Genomic DNA, 25,658 nt, shown 5'->3' with positions numbered 1-25,658 from the left:
TGCGAGTTTGTGGTATCCACCAACCTTTAGACGTTCAGACTTTCTTCAATTGCACTTCAGAGATTGAATCTGTTCACTGGAGAAATGTTAGATACACTGCACTTACAGCGTGGATTACGTCCAAAAACAGATAGGTTCCAGTCTCATAAATTGTACCGCCTTTTAAATAGTAACACTAAGAAGTCTTGCAAACAGTCTGAATGGTGATGACGCCTGTTGGATAGAATGTGTGTCAGATTGTATCTAGTTGTTGTACGTAACCAATTCGACAAACCTTTGAGGGTTCTCAGACGGAGCGTTTCAAGTGTATCTTGCGCTCCGAGGAAGTAAATATTTGTAAGCGTAGGCTTTCGCGGCCGTTGTCACCATCAATAAAATTCTTCTGCGTATGTGCCGCACCGTCAATGTGACTCCTTTTTAAAATTCTTAATTTATTGGGATGTTGAACTAACGACAAAAGCGAATATCAAAGTTATTTAGGTTGTACTTAGGAGACTTTATACTGACTCAGAACAGGAGAGGAGTGCACGCTGTTTTGAAACTACGTGGCAGATTAAAATTACTGCCGAACAGCTCATAAGGTAAGGACAATGCTTGCTGTGGAATGTATGGGGAGAGGGTTTAAGGAAAGCATCTCTCTGTCCACAGGAGGTGACCTGATGCTGAACATTGTTCCCAACTTGTCCAATTTCTTCTTTTTTTTTTTTTTTTTTTTTTTACTGTACTGACTCGGGGAATACTCTTGCAAACATACAGATTCTCAAAAAGCAAGTTTAGGGTTTGATGTCCATTCGACGATGTCATCGTTAGAGACGGATTTATTCTCGCGTATAACGGAAAATTTCTGGTATCTTCTTCAGTCAGAAGAGTGAAGTCGGAGACTCAGAAGAGGAGTTACTGAGATTGAGCAGTTGGCAAAGCAGGCTTGGAGACTGACTTCACTTCACCCGCTTCGTAACGGCGACCTGGTGCGTGCTCTAAAAGACAACCGCCTCACACGTACCGGACGCAAGCATATATTATTACCAAGTCCAACAACCTAAAGCTATGGTAATTCACCTTTGCAAGCAACGTGGCGTAGGGACTCCTTTACGGCCCCGGGGTAAAGAGTGCATAGAGTGGTAATGTACCTGGTTAAAAAAAATATTAGCTTTGTGTTGTCCATAGCAAGTAGTAGGTAAAACAGTCGAATCCCTACCACAATTTAGTTTTTTCTATTTTAAGCATATTTGCACCGTTTTGTTTATAAATGAAAGCTGATATCACTTAGCTAAACTAACACTCATCGTCGTCGGTAACTTAATCCGTACACTATTCACATACGATTCTCTGTTAAAGATGGTGTATTTCGTACTAGTCGCCCCAACATCATCAATAAACCTTCGCAAAAAAGGAAGGAAAAGAAAGACAAAGGAAACAAAATGCGCCCTTCCGAAAGATATTTTAATAGATGCCCTGTCATACTGAATTCCTTTAGTTGCCAATTCTGCGCAGAAATTCCTCGTATCACACCAGTTCACCTAATTTTCAACAACCTTCTCTAACATCAGATCTCAAACGATGTGATTGTCTTCATTTCCAGTTTTCCCACAGTCCATGACCCAATATCATACAATGCTGTGTTTCAGACGTATATTTTCAGAAATTTCTTCCTTAAATTAAATTGCCAGGAATGCTATCTACGCCTGTCCTGGTCTGTATTTTTAGGTCATCTTTCCTTTGTGCGTCATGTGATATGTTCATTACAAGGTAACACATTTCCTTCACTTCATCTACGGCTTTGTGACCAACTTCGATGTTATTTTTTCGCTATTCGTTTCTACCACTCCTCATTACTTTCGTCTTTCTTCTGTTTACCCTCGGTCTCTGTACTCAATAGACTGTTCTTTCCATTCAACACGTACTGTATTTCATCTTCACTTTCACTTAGGATAGCAAAGTCATCACAAATTACAAGCCCATATCGTTAACGTCGATATGCAGCAGGATTTTAGAACATATGTTGTGTTCGAACATTATGAATTATCCCGAAGAAAACGGTCTATTGACACATAGTCAACATGGGTTTAGAAAACATCGTTCCTGTGAAACACAACTATCTCTTTATTCACACGAAGTGTTGAGTGCTATTGACAAGGGATTTCAGATCGATTCCGTATTTCTGGATTTCCAGAAGGCTTTTGACACTGTACCACACAAGCAGCTCGTAGTGAAATCTCACTTATGTGACTGGATTTGTGATTTCCTGACAGAGAGGTCACAGTTCGTAGTAATTGATGGAAAGTCATCGAATAAAACAGAAGTGATTTCTGGCCTTCCCCAAGGTAGTGTTATAGGCCCTTTGCTGTTCGTTATCTACGTAAACGATTTTGGAGACAATCTGAGCAGCCGTCTTCAATTGTTTGCAGATGACGCTGTCGTTTATCGACTAATAAAGTCATCAGAAGACTAAATCAAACTGCAAAACTATTTAGAAAAGATATCTGAATAGTGCGAAAAGTGGCAGTTGACCCTAAATAACGAAAAGTCTGAGGTCATCCACATGAGTGTTAAAAGGAACTCGTTATACTTCCGTTACACGATAAATCAGTCTAATCTAAAAGCCGTAAATTCAACTAAATACCTAGGTATTACAACAACGAACAACTTAAATTGGAAGGAACACACAGAAAATGTTGTGAGGAAGGCTATCCAAAGACTGCGTTTTATTGGCAGGACACTTAGAAAATGTAACAGACCTACTAAGGAGAGTGCCTTCACTACACTTGGGCTTTCTCTTTTAGAATACTGCTGCGCGGTGTGGGATCCTTACCAGATAGGACTGACGGAGTACATCGAAAAAGTTCAAAGGAACGCAGCACGCTTTGTATTACCGCGAAATATGTGAGAGAGTGTCACAGAAATGATACAGGATTTGGGATGGACATCATTGAAACCAAGGGCGTTTTTCGTTGCGGAGGAATATTCTCACGAAATTCAAATCACCAACTTTCTCCTCCGAATGCGAAAATATTTTGTTGACACCGACCTACATAGGGAGGAACGATCAACATGATAAAATAAGGGAAATCATAGCTCGTACGGAAAGATACATGTGTTCATTCTTTACGCGCGCTATATGAGATTGGACTAATAGAGCATTGTGAAGGTGGTTCGATGAACGCTCTGACAGGCACTGACAGGCACTTAAATGTGATTTTCAGAGTATCCAGGTAGATATAGATGTAGATCCTTTCACCCTGTATCTTAACAACATTCTTCATCTTTTCTGTTATTTCCATCATTGCTTCTTCTCTGTATAAGTTGGATTGTAGCCCCGAAAGACTATACCCCTACCTTACAGCTTCTTTAGGCTGAACATTACGATTATGTTCTTAGATTCTTATCGTTCAGTCTTTATTTTTAGACACGCTGTATATCTCTTGTCTAACCTTACAGCTTATACCCATTTTTCTGGGAATTTCGATTTTGCACCATCTTACATTATCAGACGCTTTTGCTAGGCTCACGAATCCAATGAACGTGACTTGATTTTTCCTAAGGTTTGCTTACTTCATCAAGCGCAACCTTAGAACTGTTTACAGATTTTCTGCTTACAGATTTGATGCTATCTCCGTGAATTTCTCTCCTCTACCAACCCTTTCATCTCAGAATAGCTTTCGCACCCAATGTCCTCAGTAATTTTTTGGGTGTATTCCATTATCAGTCTTCTTTTTTACCCGCTACAGCTCCGCCTAGTACTACGGAAGTTATTCCCTGATGTCTTTACCTTTCCTAAACCCCAACTGATCTATTAGCATATTCGATCCACAATATGTTAAGCTGATTATGCAACAGTTTTTGCACATCATTCACCCTTGCTATCTTTGGAGTGTGTGGATGATATTTTTTCCAATATACTGATGGTATATCTCGTATATCTCCAGTCTCATATATTCTACAAACCAACTTGAATAGCTGTTTGATTACCACTTTCCCTAATGATTCTAGAAATTCCTAAGGACTGTTATCTACTATTTCCTTCTTATATGATCTCAGGTCTTCTAAAGCTCCGTTAAACTCTAACACTAATAATGAACTGACTATATCAGCTCCCATTTCTTCTTCTACATCTCAGCAGCCAATTCCTCCCATTATAGAGGCATTCAATGAACTTTTGCCCGCTCTTTCCTGTGTGTTTAAGAGTGAAATTCCTCTTGCACTCTTAACGCTGAAGAATTTTTTTTTAATTCACCGAAGATTGTTTTCTCTTCTCTATTTGCCGGCTCATCAGGCATTTCGTAAACCATTTTACTTTCGATTTCTTCACTTTTTCCTGCAGTCATTTCGTTTTGGGTTCCTAACATTTTCTATTTATTTCGATCCCAATAAATTATGTTATTTTGGCCCGGCGTTCCTCTGAGTATTTTTCTGCTTCCTTCTTTCCTCGATCAACTGAACTATATCTGTAGTTAACCCAAGGCTTTTTCGCAGTTACCTTCCTTGTACTTATGTTTGTCTGTCTAGCTTCTGTGATTTCCTTTTTAGAGATGTCCATTCCTCTTCAGCTGGACAGGCTACTGTGGTATTCATTATCGCAGTATCTGCAGTCTTAGAGAACTTCAAACGCACCTGATCATTCCTCAGTACTTCAATAGCTCACCTCTCTCTGTCACTAGTAAATTGTGAACTGAATCTTTCTCTGCCCCTGGAAATGCCATACAATCCTTTACCTGATTTTGGTGTCTCTATCACACAATGATGTAATCCAGCTGGTATCTTCATGTGCCTCTAGGCCGTTTCCAAGTAAATCTCCTCCTATTGTGAATTTTGAGCAGTGTATTCGCAATTACCGGCTAAAACTTATTGCAGAACTCAATTATTCTTCCTTCTGTCTCATTTCTTCTGCAGAGCCCATGCTCTCCCGTAACTCTTTCTCCAACAACTTCCCATAGTACAACGTTTCCGTCTCCCACGATTATTAGATTTTCATCTTTTACATACCGTGTCACTGTTTCAATGTCCTCATACAGTTTCTTTGTTTCTCTGTTTCTTCATCTTCTCAATGTGACGTCGGCACGTATACTTAAATTATTGTTGTTGGCGTTGGTTTACTACCGATTCCGATAAGAATAATCCTAGCACTGAACTGTTGACAGTATCTCACACTCTGTACTACTTCCTTATTCACGACGAATCCTGCTCCCATTATACCATTTTCTGGAGTAGTTGATCTGACAGTATACTTGACTCACCAAAAATCTTTTTCTTATTTCCATTGCACAACTCTGACAGCCAGTACATCTAGACTGAGCCTTCACATTTAGCTTTTCCTATTTTCTAGCTTTATAATGACATTCACATTTGTTATATTCCATATTCGTAGAATGTTATCCTTCCGCTGATTATTCAATCTCTTTGTTATGGTCACATCCCCCTCCATAGTTTCCTCCCAAAGATACGAACGAGGGATTAATCCTTAACCATATGCCGCTGAATACATCATTATGATACTTTTTCAACTGGAGGCCATCTATCGTGCTGATACACATTACTGTCTTTAAAACAGTAGTTTTTATTGCTTTCTTCATCCTCATGACGTTGATTACAGCTGATTCTTCACATTTTGTAGGCAGTTTTCCTCTCCAAATTCAAGTGGGTGCCATGAACGTATGTCGACTTCTACGCCCTCTGTCACAAGGCCGTTAGCAGAACTACGAATATAGTCCGATTAAAATTACTTGATAGTTGATGTCTGTCACTTGCCACTACAGTGTTGCCACATCGGGTACTGGCCACCGCTCGGCTACAGGTGACACACAAATACGATGGGTCACTTCACAATTGCTGATAAATTTGGAAGTGCTGCCACGAGGTTTGTCGTAAATGCGAAATGCTCTGTCGACAGCTAATTTTAAGTGAGTAATGACTGAACTGCAAAAAGTCACGTGTTTTGTAGCCCTAAAATTAAACTCATGTCCTAAGCTAACCACAACCTCGTGATGTGCAATGTATCCGAGAAAATGTCACCAACCTGCTGCAGAACCAAAATCGCGATTAAAGCTAATCTCTACTACCAAACTCAAGACAGAAAAAATTCACTGTCAGCGATAAAAGTAAACTGTAATTTCTCGCTATCACTGGTTACCTGAAACCATTCTCACCCTGAGTAGACGACCTGCCACGTTACCACACGGTGAGCAGTCCTCGTTGGCATCTGGTTACAGTTTATTAGCGACACAGGCAGACGAAAAAAGAATTATTGTAAGAAAAATAAAAGCAACTAAAAAAGTCATTACGACGATGAAAATGAGGCGGCAAAGAACTGTAAACTACAAAAATATATTTAAACCAATTAATTTGACAAAAATAATAATCAAACTCCTTTGGTTAGATTTAGATATAGAAAAGAAATTCGCCACACTTGATGAGTTTCGCATCTACGCCCTTCTACACGTCAGGTTAATACGCTATCAGTTGCCCTACGGTATAATATCGCTCTGAGCAGTTATATTTATGACTATGGTGAGACAGTCGCAGCGCAAGATTATAGCCTTTAAAAAGTCGGCGAAGCTTATCTAAGGTAAGTCGATCTCTGTGATTATGACAACTGCACATGTGACGCTGAATCTCGTCTTGTGTTTGGCTATTTCTATATATAAAACGTGTATACTTAATCAGCATCGTTTTTTGAATGTGTGTGTGTGTGTGTGTGTGTGTGTGTGTGTGTGTGTGTGTGTGTTTGTGTGTGTGTGTGTGTGTGTGTGTGCGTGCGTGTGTTTATCATATATGACGAAATACGAAATAAAAGTGCCTGATCCACGAGTTGGGACCAAAACAAATTAAAAAACAACGGCGGCCGGGGAAGTGAGTGACCATGTTGTGGCAGTTTGGCAACGGCGAACGGTTCGGGCGGGGTGTTGCGCAATCCGATTGGAGCATACCAGCTCAAAATGGTTCAAATGGCTCTGAGCACTATGGGACTCAACTGCTGAGGTCATTAGTCCCCTAGAACTTAGAACTAGTTAAACCTAACTAACCTAAGGACATCACAAACATCCATGCCCGAGGCAGGATTCGAACCTGCGACCGTAGCGGTCTTGCGGTTCCAGACTGCAGCGCCTTTAACCGCACGGCCACTTCGGCCGGCTCAAACCAGCTCCAACACCAGTATGGCAACTATCAAGTAATTTTAATCAAATTATAGGGAGAGTTCCAACGCTGGTTGTCTTCGTCCACCATTCCAGACAATTTTTATTCAAAATTCAAGCAGTCTCTGTGTGCGAACCCATGAGCAAGGACGTTTTGATTACTATTTAATCATTAACGTCCAATAGTTGTACGGAGATTTCAACCACCGTCTTCCAGAATAGAAGTCTTGTTTCACCACTACTTCATCTTGTTCGGTACCTTTACCGAAAAAAAAGAGCCTTATTACGAAAAGGCAGGGCGGCTCCATTTTTAATCATTTCAATAAATATTCGAATTCCTTGAACAAGTAGGTTCCTGCACGAAACGAAGTACGAAGAAATTTTCTGACCAGCATTCGAACCTGTCACCTTGCCTTTAGCCAGCGATGCTCTTACCATCTGAGCATCCAGATACGGTTCCCAATCAGCCATGCTGCTGGTACAGTCCCAGGTTCGAATCCTGCATCGGACATGGATGTGTGTGCTGTCGTTAGGTAAGTTAGTTTTAAGTAGCTCTAAGTCTAGGGGACAGATGACCTCACATGTTAAGTCCCATAGTGCTCAGAGCCATTTGAACCATTTTGAACCCAATCAGCCTTCACAGCTTCAATTCCGCCGGTATGTCTCTCTTATTACCAAACTTCACAGAAGCTCTCTTGGCGAACCAGCAGTCCTGGAAAAAAGTGTGGTGTGCGTACTGTAAGACCTTCAGTACACACACCATCAGATTATTTGACTTGTCGCTCTAACGAAGTAGGTGAGTGTCAGCAATGTGTCTCGTGGTCTTATTGTGGCGTGTTTATCTTCTCCCGTTAGGTCAGACGATAGGAATGCCACTTACACGCTTAGAGTAGCAGATTGATGGTGACCCACTTTAAACAGAACTTGATTAATTTTCACACACATTTATTAAAATAATAACCAGCATAAAAATTACTTAACTTGGTCTGGATGTTATTTACAATTGACAATCTGAAGTTCCTTTGGTATTGGTACGTTAATCTTATTCTCACATATATCTCCGATACTTGACAAAAGTGTCTGTACATTTATCTTCAAGGCTATGTACAGGAATATGATAATCTTATTAGGCACAGACTAAAACTTGACTAGGGACTGGTAGAGACAAATGTAGAACTCTTACAGACTGGTACAGACTAATGCAGACTTACTAATCGGAGGTCTGTACACTCGTTATAATACCTCTCGCAGTCATGTATCACTGCGCGAGTGTGATCCCCGAGGAGAAAAGGTTCTACGTTAGCAGCAATCTCATTGGCTGCGTTACATATTAATACGCGGATCGGCGGAAGCAGAATGTGGTCCGTCTCTATGGCAGTGCCATCTGGTAGTGCGGAGACGGTCGAGCGCTGCGCCTGCGCTGTTGTACTTTGCGGGGCGCGCTCTAGTGGGAAAGTTGTGTACGCGCTGACTACGCAGAACTATGTACACAACAAAAATAATACTGTGAGGAAATGATTAATCACACCCTAAGTGGTTTGTTTCCAGTATGAATGTTGTACTCGCTGCTGGAAAGGTTCCTGGTGCGAGTCCAGGTCCTGCCGGCCGGTGTGGGCGAGCGGTTCTAGGCGCTTCAGTCTGGATCCGAGCGACCGCTACGGTCGCAGGTTCGAATCCTGCCTCGGGCATGGATGTGTGTGATGTCCTTAGGTTAGTTAGGTTTAAGTATTCCAGGTCCGGCACACAGCTCTAATCTTACAGAAAGTTTCAAAAACAGAACGCGCTCTCGTGCAGAGTGAAAGATTAATTCTGGAAATATATCTGAAGAACTGAGAACAGCAGTGATGGCAGGTTGGTTGCAAGTTGGGAAGCAAAATTTCGAAACATTAAATTTCACGAGAGCAGACATCGGCGAGCGGCTTCGGCAGGCAACCCGCTGTCTCCCTGATTGGGCGCCGGCCTTGAGGAGCCGCAGCTGGCCTTGCTAATTGTTTGCGCGTGTGCCGCCGCCACCCGCCACCGGTTGCGTGGAGCCCGCGGGCCGCGCCGCCAGCCCGCTGCCCGCTGCCCGCTGCGGCCGCCGCGCTCGATGGCGCTCCCCGTGCCAGGCGCCGCCCATTCACTGCCTCGCCTCTTCCTGTAAGCCGCCCCCGCGCCGTCGATACCAAACACAGTAGCACAACAAAACGCATTGGGCACGCTGTGGCGTGACCTTCGCCCACCAAGCACTGCCTCTCCCCCGAGCTATCTCGTTTTTGCGGCGAGCTTCATAATTCGTAGACAGAGACGGTCTTGGTGAACAGCCGGGCTTAGAAGTACCTGAAATGAATTAAGTATGCACTGAAATGAATCAGCGGACCGATGGGGAAAAAAGGAATGAAAATGACATGACAAGAAATGATATTAACGCAAGCCCTTCAGCTAGGCTTCACTTGTAGTGAAATAGATCTATACCGTCCATTGTAAATTTGCGCAAGACCAGGAGTCGCATCCGAATTTGCTATTTATTGTGAACAGTCGCCTAAACAATTAGGCTATCTGAACACACTCTAAGCCTTACTGAAACTTTCATTGTCAGCGACGTTTCCACAGTTTTCGAACAGAACTGCCCAACGTTCTACTACGAGATCCGTGGTACAATGACTAAGAAGTGGCTAGAATAAGCAATTTACTTCAGGACGCACACTGTGGAATTTATAATTCGCCACTATACATCATTTAGAAAAACAGTGGCCATCTTTTGACACATAGCTCCTTAATTATTTACACGAAATTCAATAAAGAAAATTTCACGTTTATTAAGCACCTACGGACGAATGCTTTAGTGTTAGTTGTATTGACTGGAGCAGAAGCTTGCTATGCCTAGTGTCTGTAATTGAAATAGCTATGATGTGCCGGCCGTTGTGGCCGAGCGGTTCTAGGCGCTTCAGTCCGGAACCGCGCTGCTGCTACGGTCTCAGGTTCGAATCCCACCTCGGGCATGGATGTGTGTGATGTCCTTAGGTTAGTTAGGTTTAAGTAGTTCTAAGTCTAGACGACTGATGACCTCAGGTGTTAAGTCCTATAGTTCTTAGAGCCATTTGAACCAATTAGCTATGATGTCGCGTTGTCATCAACAACGGTTTCCACATTTAAAGTTTCTTTCGACATCTGGATCCAATTTTGGTCCGGAATACGTTTTCATTCAGTTTCAATAATAATATTCTCGCGCAACATAGGTCGAGCGGAATTCCGCGAAAGACAGAAGAAAACAATGAAAACTTTTACACGTTCCGACTCGGTCTCGTCATTTATAATACACTGAAGAGCCAAAGTAACTCGTTCATCTGCCTAGTATCGTGTAGGGCCCCTGCGAGTACGCACAAATGCCGCAACACGACGTGGCATGGACTCGACTAATATCTGAAGTAATGCTGGAGTGAACTGACACCATCAGACATGCAGGTGCAGGTCTCCCCATGAAACCGTAGGAATTCGTGGGGGCAGAGATCTCTTCTGAACAGCACGTTGTAAGGTATCCCAGATATGCTCGATAATGTTCATGACTGTGGAGTCTCGTGGACAGCGGAAGTGTTTAAACTCTGTAGAGTGTTCCTGCAGCCACTCTTCACCAATTCTGGACGTGTGGGGTGTTGCATTGTCCTGTTTTGATTGCCCAAGTTCGTCGGAACGCACAATGGACATGAATGGATGCAGGTGATGCTTACGTACCTGTCACCTGTCAGAGTCGAATCTAGACGTATCAGGGGACCCGTATAATTTCAACCATACACGCCCCACACCATTACGGAGCCTCTACCTGCTTGAACAGTCCACTGCTGACATGCACGGTCCGTAGATTTATGAGGTTGTCCCCATACCCGAACACGTCTTTCCGCTCAATACAATTTGGAATGAGGCTTCTCCATCCAGGCAACATGTTTCCACTCATGAACAGTTCAACGTCGGTGTTGACGAGCCCAGGCTTTGTGTCTTGTAGTCATCAAGGGTACACTAGTCGACCTACGGCTCCGAAAGCCCATATCGATGGCGTTTCGTTGTATGATTCGCACGCTGAAACTTGTTGATGGCCCATCATTGAGATCTGTCGCAATTTACAGAAGGATAGCACTTCCGTCACATTCTTTTTCCAGCCGTAGTGATGTCGGAGATTTGATGTTTTACGGGATTCCTAATATTTACAGCACACTAGTGAAATGGTCGTACGGTAAAATCCCCACTTCATCGCTACCTCGGTGATGCTCTATCCCATAGCTTGTGCGCTGACTGTAACACCACGTTCAAACTCATTTAAATCTTCAAAACCTGCCTTTGCAACAGCAGTAACCGACGTTACAACTACGTCAGACACTTGTTGTCTTACTCGTATACACGCGTTGCCGACCGCAGCGCCGTTTTCTGCCTGTTTACATATCTCTGTATTTGAATATGCATGCGTATACCAGTTTATGGAGTGTAGCCATGTATGGAAGTGAAACGTGGACGATAAACAGTTTAGACAAGAAGAGAATAGAATCATTCGAAATGTGGTGCTACAGAAGAATGCTGAAGATTATATGGGTAGATCACATAACTAATGAGGAGGTATTAAGTAGAATTGGAGAGAAGAGAAATTTGTGGCATAACTTGACTAGAAGAAGGGATCGGTTGGTAGCGCATATTCTGAGGCATCAAGGAATGACCAATTTAGCATTGGAGGGCAGCGTGGAGGGTAAAAATTGTAGAGGGAGACCAAGAGACGAATACACGAAGCAGATTCAGAAGGATGTACGTTGCAGTAGGTACTGGGAGATGAAGAACCTTGCACAGTATAGAGTAGCATGGAGAACTGCATCAAACCAGTCTCAGGACTGAACACCACAACAACAACAACCAGTTTCTTTGGCGCTTCAGTGTATTTCTACTCCGGTTCGGAGTTAATCATTAAAAATGCTTACTAATTGGATTGATGAGAGTAGCAATAAGGAAAGACGATGGCTTCTGATAAATAAAATTAAACGAATAAAAGTTTTACTTGTAAATCTGATTTTCGTGGTTAGTCATTAATAGGATGATGCTCGATCGAGTATCGGTGTTAAGGACTGAATCGCCAGTGCTGGCACGCATAAAGTACGTACAACAAATTGTAATCGGGCTTGGTAAACCATGAAAAGATAATGAAGGCATGTTGTGTGACTGATCATAGAAATTTGCATATAGGCTACTACAATGGCCGCCGATCAATTGTATCACCTTATCAAAACTTCCACGTCGCCTCGTCTAAAATTAATGCTGAAACAAATAAGAACATTTCAGAGTTTACGTGATATATTAACGTAGAATACGCAAATATTAAGAATACCGCACCTCCTACAAAAGTGTGCGTCTACATCGGGGGCTAAGACAGAAGAGACAGAGAGAAAGAAGATCTCTCTCCAACGAAACTATAATCACTTGTTTCAACAGACATTAGTTCATATTTGAAGAGTCACAGGTTACGTTTACATAATTCTCTTACGACATCACATTGTTCCATCTGTGGAGCGGTCGGCTATCCACTTCATTTAGAAAAAAGGTTATCAGAGTGAGAAAATCTGTATCCCGTTCCAGAGGTCTCTTGAACAGGAAACTTCGCATTTACAAAAATTTTTCCTGCCCCATAATTTTGCTCCTCTCAGGGATCTTCGCGCAGCTAGAAGTCTCGCGTTTTCAGCAGTATCACTGTTTGGTGTACTATAAGGAAAGATAAAAAAGTTTCTGACTGACAAAGACAACACACAAACATTTCATGCAGTAGTACTGCTTGAACTGTGCTTTTTGCATAAATATTTATGTAAGCTAGAAAATCTCGAAGTTCCTTTACATTTGCTTGGGAACCAAATCTTCCACTTGAAAACGACCCTACTGTCGAAACTGCAGTTATGGTAATTGAAATCAAATTGACAGTCAGAGGCGGAAATCTACATTAAAAAGTAAAAGTTCTATATTTTAATTCTATTATGTTATCTGAAAATCAAGTGTGTAAACTTTACAGTATTTATTAACGCTGTCATTTTTGGTGAAATTATTAACGGTTTTATAGAGCCTGTTAGATCTTCTCTTTTGACTCTATTTTCTCAGTGTTAAAATGCCGCTGAAGAAGATAATTATTAATAAAAGTTTTTTTATTCAGATTTTTACCACTCCCAGATCCAAGTTCCCTGCCAATGCTGAATAGTCAGGGCAAATCAGTCTCAAGCAATTCAATATAAAGATATGACGAAACGTCCCCTATGCACATGTCTCAGCTGAGCAAACAAAATAGTTTTACTGTCAACGTATAATGCCGCGATGTTTTCATCTCGCACTCTTGTGCCGTAATTTTGAGATGAACTTACATGACGCTCAGTGTTTGAGCCAATCATTACTGGTGTGTGACTAGATTCTTTGTGTGATTACTTCAGCTGAGTTTTTGTGAAGAATCCGTCCATAAATTACTTTCCGTGTGACTTGCTTATTACTTAGCTCAGTGTTTGCTCGAGATTTAGAGCAAACACAGTTAAGCAACGAAAATTAAAGTAGTATTGGAAAGAAAAGTTTAACGAGAAGTGTTGTTTGCCTTTCGTTTCGGAGAGGAGGAAGTAGTAAAGCAGAAAAGGGCAGCCAGCAGCTCCTTTCTTACACAGAAGCACACAGAAGCAAGAGGTACGCTGAAATCCAGTACTTTACTTGAGCGGAGCTCTATCTCCGCTACGTAGGTACTGAGAGTTCTCCATTATGTGAGTAGCCCTAAGCAACCCAGCGGCAGCGAGGCCAACCCTCCTTTCGTTAGCATCTTGTTTATTACACAGGGTGCTGACAGCTCATCAAAATTACTACGCAGTATGACGTCGGATGTGACTGCATTAAAGCAGTGCCCTGTATACGAGCTTAGACGCGTATGAAGTACTTGCCACTCTAGGCTTAGACACTTATTCTACACTACATGCTTCTGCAATGCATGACATTCAGTTAGCTATGAAATATATATACATATAGCTGCGACCAGTAGCACTTTGTTTCCTATTTTAGTGTCACAGAGCCAGTACCACACAAGGGGCAAAGAAAATAAATATGTAACTCCCATAAGGCCGGCCTCAATGTGAAAAGGCTGGAAAATTTGTTCATCCAAATGAACAAATACTTCGTAAGTGCCTAGTCGCAATTACGTGTTAAACGATCACATTTTTTGCAATATTCAAACTGAGTACGGTTAATTCAGTAAGTTATTTTTAGTTTAAGTAAGTGCTAATCTACTGACGCCAAGTTTAGTTTCTGCATGCTTCGTAGAGTTTATTCGCGATAACTTGCAGTGCCATAGATTAAGTCAGTACATTTCTCTGTGGAACCAATGCTATGCAATGACCATTTACATAAATGGACTTTTTTAATGTGAAACAAAGGGACGTAAGCCTACCATATACAGATACTACCTGTCAATCAGAAATGGCTTCAGTATGGTTTTTTCCTGTTTTTTCAGCACTCTTAATTCACAAAAATGGTTCAAATGGCTTTGATCACTATGGGACTTCCAAACATCTGAGGTCATCAGTCCCCTAGAACTTAGAACTACTAAAACCTAACTAACCTAAGGACATCACACACATCCATGCCCGAGGCAGGATTCGAACCTGCGACCGCAGCGGTCGCTCGGTTCCAGACTGTAGCGCCTAGAACCGCACGGCCACTCCGGCCGGCTACATACTTATTACATATTTAATACGTTGTAAAGCGCGATGAACTCATCGAAACCGTTTGCACTACTGCAGCAATGCTTACTAAGTGTTTTATGTGGTTTAGGAAGTCATCTTTCAATTTTGATTCATCGATACGCTAAACAATGTATTTAGGCTTTCTTTAAAAAGTTAAGTCCATTTTTGAAAACAAAAGTTCTCCCACGAATAAGGCGATCAAAAAGTTTCCTTTCGAAGGTCATACAGTCCAGAACTGGCATGCCCATCAGGCAAAAATCTCCGGGAGCATTGAGGCAGTCATTCCACCGACACACCAGGTTGAAGGTACCCGTTTGTTTAAACACCGTGTCCTGCTGCGTGAAGAATTCAGTAACTTCCTGTTGCACACCCTCGTTTGACAGGAATCGTTGATCTTTCAAGGCCTCTTTTTAGATATCGAAGGCGTGTTAATCTCGTGGAGAGAGATCAGGAGAATAGGGCTCGTGCTAGAGTGTCTCCCAGTTGACTTGGCCTAACGTCTACGTTACGACATTTGCGATACGGGGACGAGCGTTATCATGAAGCAGCAACACCCCTTGGCTCAGTTTTCCTGGACGTATCACCTTAATTGCACGCCCTAATTTATCTAGCGTTGCGCAGTACGTTCCAGGGTGATCAAGGCGCCAGATTTCCTGAAATCAATAACCAATGTGCACCGGTAATCAAATAACAGGGCGAGTATCACCTTTCCAGCAGATGGTTGACTCTTGAACTTCTTGGTACGAGGGGACGATGGATGACACCAATGCACCGTCAACGCTTTCAATCCCGGTTCCCGGTAGTGGCACCAGGCGTCGTCGCCCGCAACAATGAGTTCAAGGAACGTGTTGCCTTTAACACTGAACCGCATCAGATGCTTCAGGCAAACAGCCATCCAGTTTGATTTTCGTTCGGCATTCAACCACCGGTGAAGCCACTGGTTGCAGACCTTACAGTACGCTACAGATCTGATTTGATTTGATCTGATCAGGGAAGCAAAAACAACATTGGTCAAGCCCGCTGCCGGCTGGAGTGGCCGTGCGGTTCTAGGCGCTACAGTCTGGAACCGAGCGTCTGCTACGGTCGTAGGTTCGAATCCTGCCTCAGGCATGGATGTGTGTGATGTTCTTACGTTAGTTAGGTTCAATTAGTTCTAAGTTCTAGGCGACTGATGACCTCAGAAGTTAAGTCGCACAGTGCTCAGAGCCATTTGAACCATTTTTCAAGCCCGCTACTGCCCGCACCGAAACAGAGTTCATTGTGCAGTATAGTTCCCTGTGTCTCTAGTAAAGCCAACCAATGCCCTTGAACAGTGCAAGGAGATCCTTCACCAGTGCTTTGCTTGATATAATTTCTTCAGGTCTGGTTGATCTGAATATCCGGTGTCTTTTAATCTCCAGTGGTTCGCATTCGAAGATCAAATGTGATGCCGTTTCTTCGTCCACATCACACATCCTACATTTGGGGTCTTCTTCTATTATCCCCATTGTGTGTAGGTGTTTGTTGAAATTCCCCCGGCCTGTCAGTAGTACAACCATGAGTTTCATTTTTCTCCTGTTCAAGCCCAGGATTGAGAGACTACTCTTAGAACATGGCTTTGGCATCAATAACTTGCCATGTTTTTGCTTTTAGACCTTAGCCCAATATTTTACATGCTGTCTCCTTGTCGAGTCTCGTAGTTTTACTTTAATCATCGCCTTGGTGATTGTCAGGACAAGTTTTGGTCCAATAAATGGTGCCATCGCCCCTATCCTGGCCAACCTATCCGCTTGCTCATTACCACTAATCCCTGAGAGACCAGGGATCCACAATAGGTTTACCCTATTGCTTTCCTCTGGTTCCACAAGGACTTTGTGGCATTCTGCCACGATCTTTTATCTTGTTGCAGAGGCTGCCAATGCTTTCAGGGCTGCTTGGCTCTCTGAATAAATGAAAATGCTACGACCTCTGTGGCAACTCCGCAAAGTCGCCTCCACGCAAACCCTGATAGCGGATATTTCTGCTTGAAACACAGTGGTCATCTTCCCTAGAGAGACTGCACCCTCCAGCCTTGGCTGCACTCCGTATACCCCGGCCCCAACACCTTTGTCTGTATTCAAACCGTCAGTGAACCAGACTATGTCCCCAGTAAGGTGTCGAAATTTGTTCTCCCAGAGCTCGCTACTTCCAATTAATGCAATGAAAGGCTTGTTGAAGCAGCTGGGAATTGTTATATAGTCGGCCGGCATTTCCCCAAACATACCTATGTCTACCGCACTCAGTATTTGAGTGTGATATCCTGAGTATCCCAGTGAGTTAAAGTTTTTGTCAGTCTTTAACATTTGTGCTCCAGCCGCTGCCTCCATCCTTACACGCAGGTGTAGTGGGGGCATGTCCAGTATAGTTCCCATCCCAGCAGCAGGTGTGCTGCTAATTCCGCCTGTAATGGCTAAGCAGGCCAATCTCTGCACCTTAGCAAGCTCGTTAGCAGCTACCTGCTGTTCTACCTTTTTCCATCAGTCTGCAGCCCCGTAAGAGATCATAGGTCTTACTACCGTGGAGTATATCCAGTATATACTCTTGGGGCTTAGCCCTCAGTTTTTACTACAAGTCCTCCTGGTATTCATTAGAGTATCTTTCACCTTATAACAGATGCTCCTTATGTGAGGAGTCCGCCATTGATTCTCATCCAGGGTTACCCCTAGATATTTCACTATCCCCTTCACCGGTACAGTTTCATCGAGAAGCTTGAGATTCCAGCATCAGTGTTGGATCTGCTTCCTCGTAAATGGTACTACAACAGTCTTCTTAGGACTGGCCCCACAACACAGTCAGAGCATATCATGGCTTGCGTGAAATAACGGTAGCGCCATTTGCGCCGTAGAACGACTCGCCACTCGGCATGTCAAGCTCCTGTTACCGATTAGGTGTGCAAGCACTTGCGAACAACGTGATCGCGAATAGCTCTTGAGCCGTTCGATTGGCAGGAAATTACGTCCCATTGCAGAAGAAATGAATCTGTTCCAGCCGCGACTGACACCCTGCCCTCCCGGAGCCAGTAATGAGCCACATGGTTATAATGTAAGGCTAAGCGCAAATTGAGACGCGTGTAGTACGTGTAACGTGACACGGCACCACAACGCGACGCACACGTCCGCACTTGTCGCGCTGGTCCTGCGCATATTGCAACGCGTACACTTACTTTGCACGCGACGGTTGGCGCTACTCTGCGCTAACAGAATCAAAGCACGCGCACCCTGTAGTCTTTCTCTAACGATTTTACAGAAACTATTCAGTAAAAAAAATTTATTTTTGGCTTACTTGTAGCGTTATATGTCAGTTTCGTAGTGAAGCATCCATAGTCTCGCTAATTGCCATACTTTTTGTGATATACACATTTTAGTAAAATACTACGCAAAATTCTAAAAGTTTACAATGAAAGATAGGGGTCGCTATGATTTGGCGTTTGGTGCATGTTACACCATATGTTGCTGCGTATGAAACTGAGCTAACATTTTGAATTTTTGGGAGGAGGTCGCTGTCTGACACCGATCTCCAGAAAATGGATCCTATATAGCGCGTTCACTCCCGATCCCACGCCCACGAGAATGAAATAATCACAACATTCTTCATATCTCCTAAACCACTAAAGACATCGAAAAGAGATTTTGGTGAATGAGAGCACACAAGGAGGAGTGTATTTTGCCGATTCGTAAACGCACGGAACTTCCTTATCTATGATGATATATCAGAAGTTATACTTCCTGTTTTTTACACTTCAGTGACTGTAATTTTTTAAGAGTTATCGACAGCTAGTGAAACAAGAGTTTCCTAGTATGAAAATAAACATGAAATTTCTTCTCTTTATGTTACTGCAAACCGACACAATGAGGTTTTTTGTAAGCTGTTGAGCTCTGTAGTCGCCAATTACTTGTTTAATTGGACATTCTGTTTCAGAATTCTGTCGCAATAGCTGCTGCAAGAGGAGTTGGTAAAAATTATACTGTGTATTGGCAAAAGAAGTACAGTTAAACCTGTCAACAATGGTGATCATAAATAGTGATGCTTCTTCGAATGAGAAAAAGTTAGCAATTCACACAAAAATAAATACCCTATTCTGTTGGAATTTGGTTGAACCTACGTAACCGTCGTGTTTTTAATATTGAACGAGTGTAATGGAAACCCACCAAAGGATGTTATTCCTTTCTTCATCTGAGCAGCGTTCCTTTCGCGGAATGACAGGCACACGCCAGATGCTGGTTACTCATCTTGCCAAACTGACAATGTGTGATTCGCGAAGAAAGTAGTTGTTATTGAGAAAAGTAAACAAATGATCCGTCGCACAATACAATGGTTAGTGTGTTATCGGCAGCTGAGAAAAACGCGCGCGACTGGAATGCGGAGGCCTTGTGAGCGGAAGCGTTCACGTCCTTCCAAAAACATTGTCATGAAAGTATATCTGTCTTTCAGGATACTCATATTTTCGGAATAATACCGACCATTTCTTCATCTGTGTAGGCTGTTCTGTAATTAGTTTATTAATGCTGATAATGTGTATGCAGCCAATAAAATGCATTTGTGTGTGTGTGTGTGTGTGTGTGTGTGTGTGTGTGTGTGTGTGTGTGTGTGTGTGTTGGGATCTCATGGGCGCCCAACGGCGAGGTTGTCAGCGCCCTGACATTTCTTAAAACAAATGAATGTGGATAAGAGCTAAAATTGTCGCACACTCTATTACACAGGCATTCTCACACGAAAACCAATAAGAAGGGAAGATAGCTAATCAAGAAATTAAAATAGAGGGAAAACAAAACACAGAAGAGCTAAAAGAGTTGCACAGGGAAATGTGACTGGCTGATCACTTACAAAAAACTTGGGTGAGTCAGCCACCCTGTTGACACACTAAAATCATCTCCCCAAAATCTTGTTAAAAACATGGAACAATTCACAAACTTTAAAACGCGAACCACATTCGTTTGATCATTACATAAAATAGACTGCAGATCTGTCGGCAAATCCGCTGCAGACTGCTGGTCGGCAAATAAAATGCAGTCCAATAAAATGTGGCACACCATGATCTGCACGCCACAAGCACCACACTTCGGAGGGTCCTCTCGTCGGAGCAAAAATAGGACTATGGCCGATGCGAAGACGAGTAAGAAAGACCTCGTCACGTACACGTGCTTGGAAGGAAGTACGCCACGGCCGAGTTGTGGGCTTGACGACACGCAGCTTGTTGTCGGTCACTTCTAGCCACTAGTCTTCCCATCGACACAGGGCTTTATACTCCAACAGCGAGGTGAGAGCATGCAGGGGAACAGCACACCGAAAGACCTGACGGTCACGACACGCCTCCTTGGCTGTTCGATCCGCCCTTTCATTCCAAGGAATTCCCACGTGCCCTGGTACCAAGCAGAAAGATACCTCCTTCCCCAGTCGCTGTAGATGGAGGAGGGCGTTCTGGATAGTCTGGGCTACTTTATCCGCTGGGTACAAACGTAAAGCGCGGAGAGAATCTGGACGAGAAATCTAACATTGGCAGAACGTTTCAACTGCTCCGGTGCCCGCAAGATCGCATATAAGAGTATTAAAATGGTGTAAAGACTGACGATACCAAATGATGGAGATCGCATTAGCGAATTGACTATAAAAGGTAGAAAGGGACGAAAAAGTGTTTCTCTACTCAAGAGAATCCACATTATTCAAATGGTACAAATGGCCCTAAGCACTATGGGACTTAACATCTGAGGTAATCTGTCCCCTAGACTTAGGATAGGACTACTTAAACCTAACTAACCTAAGGACATGACACACATCCATGTCCGAGGCAGGATTCGAACTTGCGACCGTGGCAGCCGCTTGGTTCCGGACTAAAGATCCTAGAACCACTCGACCACAACGGCCGGCAATCCATATTGTAAAATAGTTTGGAAAAAGGAGACAGGTAACTTAAAACTGTCTGGCGAGAGCATCCGTGAGTAGGAACGGGACAATATGTGCTCATGGGCACAGGAAAGTACGGTACAAGAAAGAGAAATTTGAGGAAACGACTAAGGCAGAAAGAGATTCTTTGCATAGGTATTGAGGGGGAAAGAAGTTTGCTCTGCTGAAGATTTTGCGTTGGGTTGGAAAGACAAGAATATGTGGAAGGCGAGACAGCAAATAACATCCAAAGGTTTTGAGGGTGTGTTAAAATTTTTGGCGACTGGAAACCGTTGCAGTCTGTCCAAATTTCATATTTAATTAAGTCTGTTTTAGAGCTCTGGTGGCAGAATTAATCGCCGTTTTATTGCAATGCATTTTCTAATCCAATAAGTTTGCAAAGGAGCATGGAAGTACTGACAGAAGTGAAACTCTGATGCCTGCAGAGCTCAGTCGAAATGGGCACTACGTGCAAAAGACAAAGTAGCGGTAGAAAACTCCGGCCCAGCACGCAGTTTTCATCTGTCATTAAGTTATAAAAAGGCATACATTCCATTACAGATTGAAAAATTCGTTGTAATCGAGTAACGTTTGCCGTTGCACTGTTTTTTTTCTGTCGTTTTGAGGACCACACCATGCTACTGCCCTGGGAATTTGTGGAGATATTAAGCAGCATAAAGCAGATTATGAGCGGCAGCAGAAAGCAGCGGCGCCAGCGGGACAGGGCCACGCCGCCTGACATTTGCGTGCGCTTCGCGCGCCGGGGGGCGCCAAAGCAGTGCAAGGGGGGTGAGGGTTGGGCTGTGCTGCGCGCGGCTGGGCTGGATGGACACTTCACAGAGCGCGACGCCACGGCCGGCTGGCATTCTGGGCGGAGGCAAGCTCACCACGTCCGTCAACCTCACTTACTAGTCTGTTCTGTGCAGAAGTCAATAAAAGGAATTCTGTCACGGGAATTAACTGTTCCCTCATACTCTCTCCAACCGTGAATAAAAGACATTACAAAATACACTGCCGGTCATTAAAAGTGTAACTGCAGAAAGGATACTGAAAATCACTAAATTTTACCTAACGCGCAGGTAATATGGAGCAGCATCTGTCTACCGCACACATTCATCTGTTGCAAATATGTGTGTTGCGAGATTTTTAATGTCTTCTAATCGTCCGCAGATAAAATATTTAGAACATATAAAACTTATCGCCAAATCGTTTCCTGGAGTTGCCCAACTTGCTGGCCTGGTAACAACACTAAACTCTAATTCACTCTGGTGACTCTATTGACCTCTCTCAGGGAATTGCGACTCTACTACACTACTGGCCATTAACATTGCTACACCAAGAAGAAATGCAGATGATAAACGGGTATTCATTGGACAAATATATTATACTAGGACTGACATGTGATTACATTTTCACGCAATTTGGGTGCACAGATCCTGAGAAATCAGTACCCAGAACAACCACCTATGGCCGGAATAACGGCCTTGATATGCCTGGGCATTTAGTCAAACAGAGCTTGGATGGCATGTACAGGTACATCTATCCATGCAGCTTCAACACGATACCACAGTTCATCAAGAGTAGTGACTGGCGTATTGTGACGAGCCAGTTGCTCAGCCACCATTGACCAGACGTTTTCAATTTGTGAGAGATCTGGAGAATGTGCTGGCCAGGGCAGCAATCAAATCTTTTTCTGTAACCAGAAAGCCCCGTACAGAACCTGCAACATGCGGTCGTGCATTATCCTGCTGAAATGTAGGTTTTCGCAGGGATCGAATGAAGGGTAGAGCCACGGGTCGTAACACATCTGAAATGCAACGTGCGCTGTTCAAAGAGCCGTCAACGCGAACAAGAGGTGATCGCGACGCGTAACCAATGGCACCCAATACCATCACGCTGGGTGATACGCCAGTATGGCGATGACGAATACACGCTTCCAATGTGCGTTCACCGTGATGTCGCCAAACACGGATGCGACCATCATGATGCTGTAAACAGATCCTGGATTCATCCGAAAAAATTAGGTTATGCCATTCGTGCTCCCAGGTTCGTCGTTGAGTACATCATCCTGTCTGTGATGCAGCGTCAAGGGTAAGCGCAGCCGTGGTCACCGAAGTGATAGTCCATGCTGCTGAAAACGTCGTCGAACTGTTCGTGCAGATGGTTGTTGTCTTGCAAAAGTCCCCATCTGTTGACTCAGGCATCGAGATGTGGCTGCACGATCCGTTACAGCCATGCGGATAAGATGCCTGTCATCTCGACTGCTAGTGATACGAGGCCGTTGGGATCCAGCACGGCGTTCCGTATTACCCTCCTGAACCCACCGATTCCATACTGTGCTAAGAGTCATTGGACCTCGACCAACGCGAGCAGCAATGTCGCGATACGATAAACCGCAATCGCGATAGGCTACTATCTGACCTTTATCAAAGTCGGAAACGTGATGGTACGCATTTCTCCTCCTTACACGAGGCATCACAACAACGTTTCACCAGGCAACGCCGGTCAACTGCTGTTTGTGTATGGGATATCGGTTGGAAACTTTCCTCATGTGAGCACGTTGTAGGTGTCGCCACCGGCGCCAACCTTGTGTGAATGCTCTGAAAAGCTAATCATTTGCATATCACAGCATCTTCTTCCTGTCGGTTAAATGTCGCGTCTGTAACACATCATCTTCGTGGTGGAGCAATTTTAATAGCCAGTAGCGTATTTTCATCATCGCCAATGGAGTGTGCTGCAGGAAGTTACACTGACTTCCCACCCTCTCTTCTCGTTGCCTCACTTCTTTTGTCAGGCTATGTGTTGTGAGTAGTGTCTTCATTGAGAAAGGAAGTTGTTGTCCACTAAACAATGCAAGAAACTGGTTGTCACGTGGTGTTGCAAAGGGCAACAGAAAATTACGTTGGTGTGAGTCAGCCAATTATAGCCGTTGGAGGTGCAGTCCGAACCGCCCGTGTTTACAGCTACACCATGATCGGTGTATCCGTGTCAATGTCTAAAATTGTCTTATTCCTGTAATCTATCATGAAACAGTGACAGTATGAAACTGTTGCACTTCGGTGACACAGAGGTCAAATATCATAAAGGAAAATGGTAGTGGTGGAAGTTTCTTTATAGACCAGTATTTAATATGGAGACAACATTCGAATCCTCGAAAACAAAGGCTGTTATCCAATTTGTACGGACCTGAGTAGACATTTGTAGCCAATGTGTTGTTTTATGAGTTCTAGAGGAGGCTCATTAGCTTCGACGACAAGAGCATACGTACAGGCTAACCACAGACCACGCAAGCAGCATAGGATCGCATTATTCTGACTTTTGTGAAGCGTGACTGAACCTTAGCAAAGGCAAGCGTATTCCGTATACGGTCGGATTATCATGGAATATACACTGAGGCGCAAAAGCCATGGGATACCTCCTAGCATTGTGTCGGACCACCTTTCTCCCGCAAATCGACGTGGTATGGACTCAAGACTTTGTTGAAAGTCCCCTACAGTTTGGACTGCTACGTTCGTCCTACGTCCCACTTCGTTTTCTGCGCGTTATGTCATGCAGTGTTGTCTGCCTGTTAGCACTGACAGGTCTGCGCAAACGCCACTGCTCTCGGCTGTCTTCCTCTGTGGGCTTCTTGCTGACGCGTGCCGCTTTATCCTTCACTGCTCCAACAGACTGAAACTTCGTTACTTGTAGTGCAGATTTGTCCTTGGAAATTAGATAGCATCTATGACGACGGGTCCTACAAGGAAATGCGAAAGTGTCGATGCACGAGTTTGTGCATGAACTGACATCTCGATTATGTCCCATAAATTTTCGATGGGAATCATGCCGGTCGATCTGGGTGGCCAAATCATTCGCTCGATTTATCCAGAATTTTCCTTAAGCCAATGGCGAACAATTTTGGCCCGATGACATGGCGCATTGCTTTCCATAAAAATTTCATGATTCTTTGGGAAAATGCAGCCCATGAATGGCTCCAAATGGTCTCTAGGTAGCCGAATAATCAATGATCGGTTCAGCTGGACCAGCGGACCCAGTCCACTCCATGTAAACACAGCGTGCACCATTATGGGGCCACTGCCAGCTTGCACATTGCTTTGTTGAAAACTTGGGTCCCTATCTCCGTGGGGTCTGCACTACAATCGAACCATTTCATCAGCTCTTACCACCGAAGTCGAGACTCATCTGACCTCAGCACAGTTTTCCAATCGTCTAGAGTCCAACCGATATGGTCACGACCCCAGGAAGGGCACCGCATGCGATGTCGTGCTCTTGGCAAAGTTATTACCGTCGGTGGTCTGCTGCCATAGCCCATTAAGGCCAATTTCGCCGTACTGTGCTAACAGATACATTCGTCGTACGTCTCAAATTGGTTTTTGCGTTTATTTCATGCACTTTTGCTTGCCTGTAAGCGGTAACAACTCTACGCAAACGCCTCTGCTCGCTGTCGTTGAGTGAAGGCCGTCAGCCTCTACATTGTCCGTGGTGAGAGGTCATGCATGAACTCTGGTATTTTCGACACGCTCGCGACACTGTGGGTCTCGGGATATTGAATTCCTTAACGATTTCCGAAATGTAATGTCCCATTCGTCTAGCCCCAACTACCATTTCGCGTTCAGAGTCTGCTAATTCCCATAGTGCGCCCATAATCAAGTCGGAAACCTTTTCATATGAATCACCTGAGTGGAAATGACAGCTCCTTCAATTCAGTGTCGTTTTATACCTTGTATACGTGATACTACCGTCATCTGTACATGTGCATGTCGCTATCCCATGACTTTTGTCACCTCAGTGTAGGGTAATACGTACTCTTAGGTCGGCACTCTACTAAACTCCGCTAATTGAATATATAATGTTAATTGCCTTTTCACTTTTTGTAGAATATTAGCTCCAAATATTTACTCAAACACACGCAATTTTGACA

At 43.7% G+C, this 25,658-nt stretch overlaps 1 protein-coding gene across 1 annotated transcript in view; it reads left to right on the top strand.

Annotated features, from left to right (window-relative positions):
• Window positions 1-21,372: 21,372 nt before the first annotated feature.
• The window catches only part of LOC124756001 (glycine receptor subunit alpha-1-like), a 188,146-nt gene continuing 183,860 nt past the window's right edge, over window positions 21,373-25,658 (top strand). Inside the window, exon 1 of the mRNA XM_047249048.1 lies at window positions 21,373-21,614. Within this exon, the coding sequence (XP_047105004.1) occupies window positions 21,373-21,614 (242 nt within the window). The remainder of the gene's footprint in view (window positions 21,615-25,658) is intronic.

This window comes from Schistocerca piceifrons, chromosome 1 (assembly GCF_021461385.2).
Source record: "Schistocerca piceifrons isolate TAMUIC-IGC-003096 chromosome 1, iqSchPice1.1, whole genome shotgun sequence".
Lineage (NCBI taxonomy): Eukaryota > Metazoa > Arthropoda > Insecta > Orthoptera > Acrididae > Schistocerca > Schistocerca piceifrons.
The sequence above is the reverse complement of the archived record's forward strand: the minus strand, read 5'-3'. Positions and strand labels throughout refer to the sequence as shown.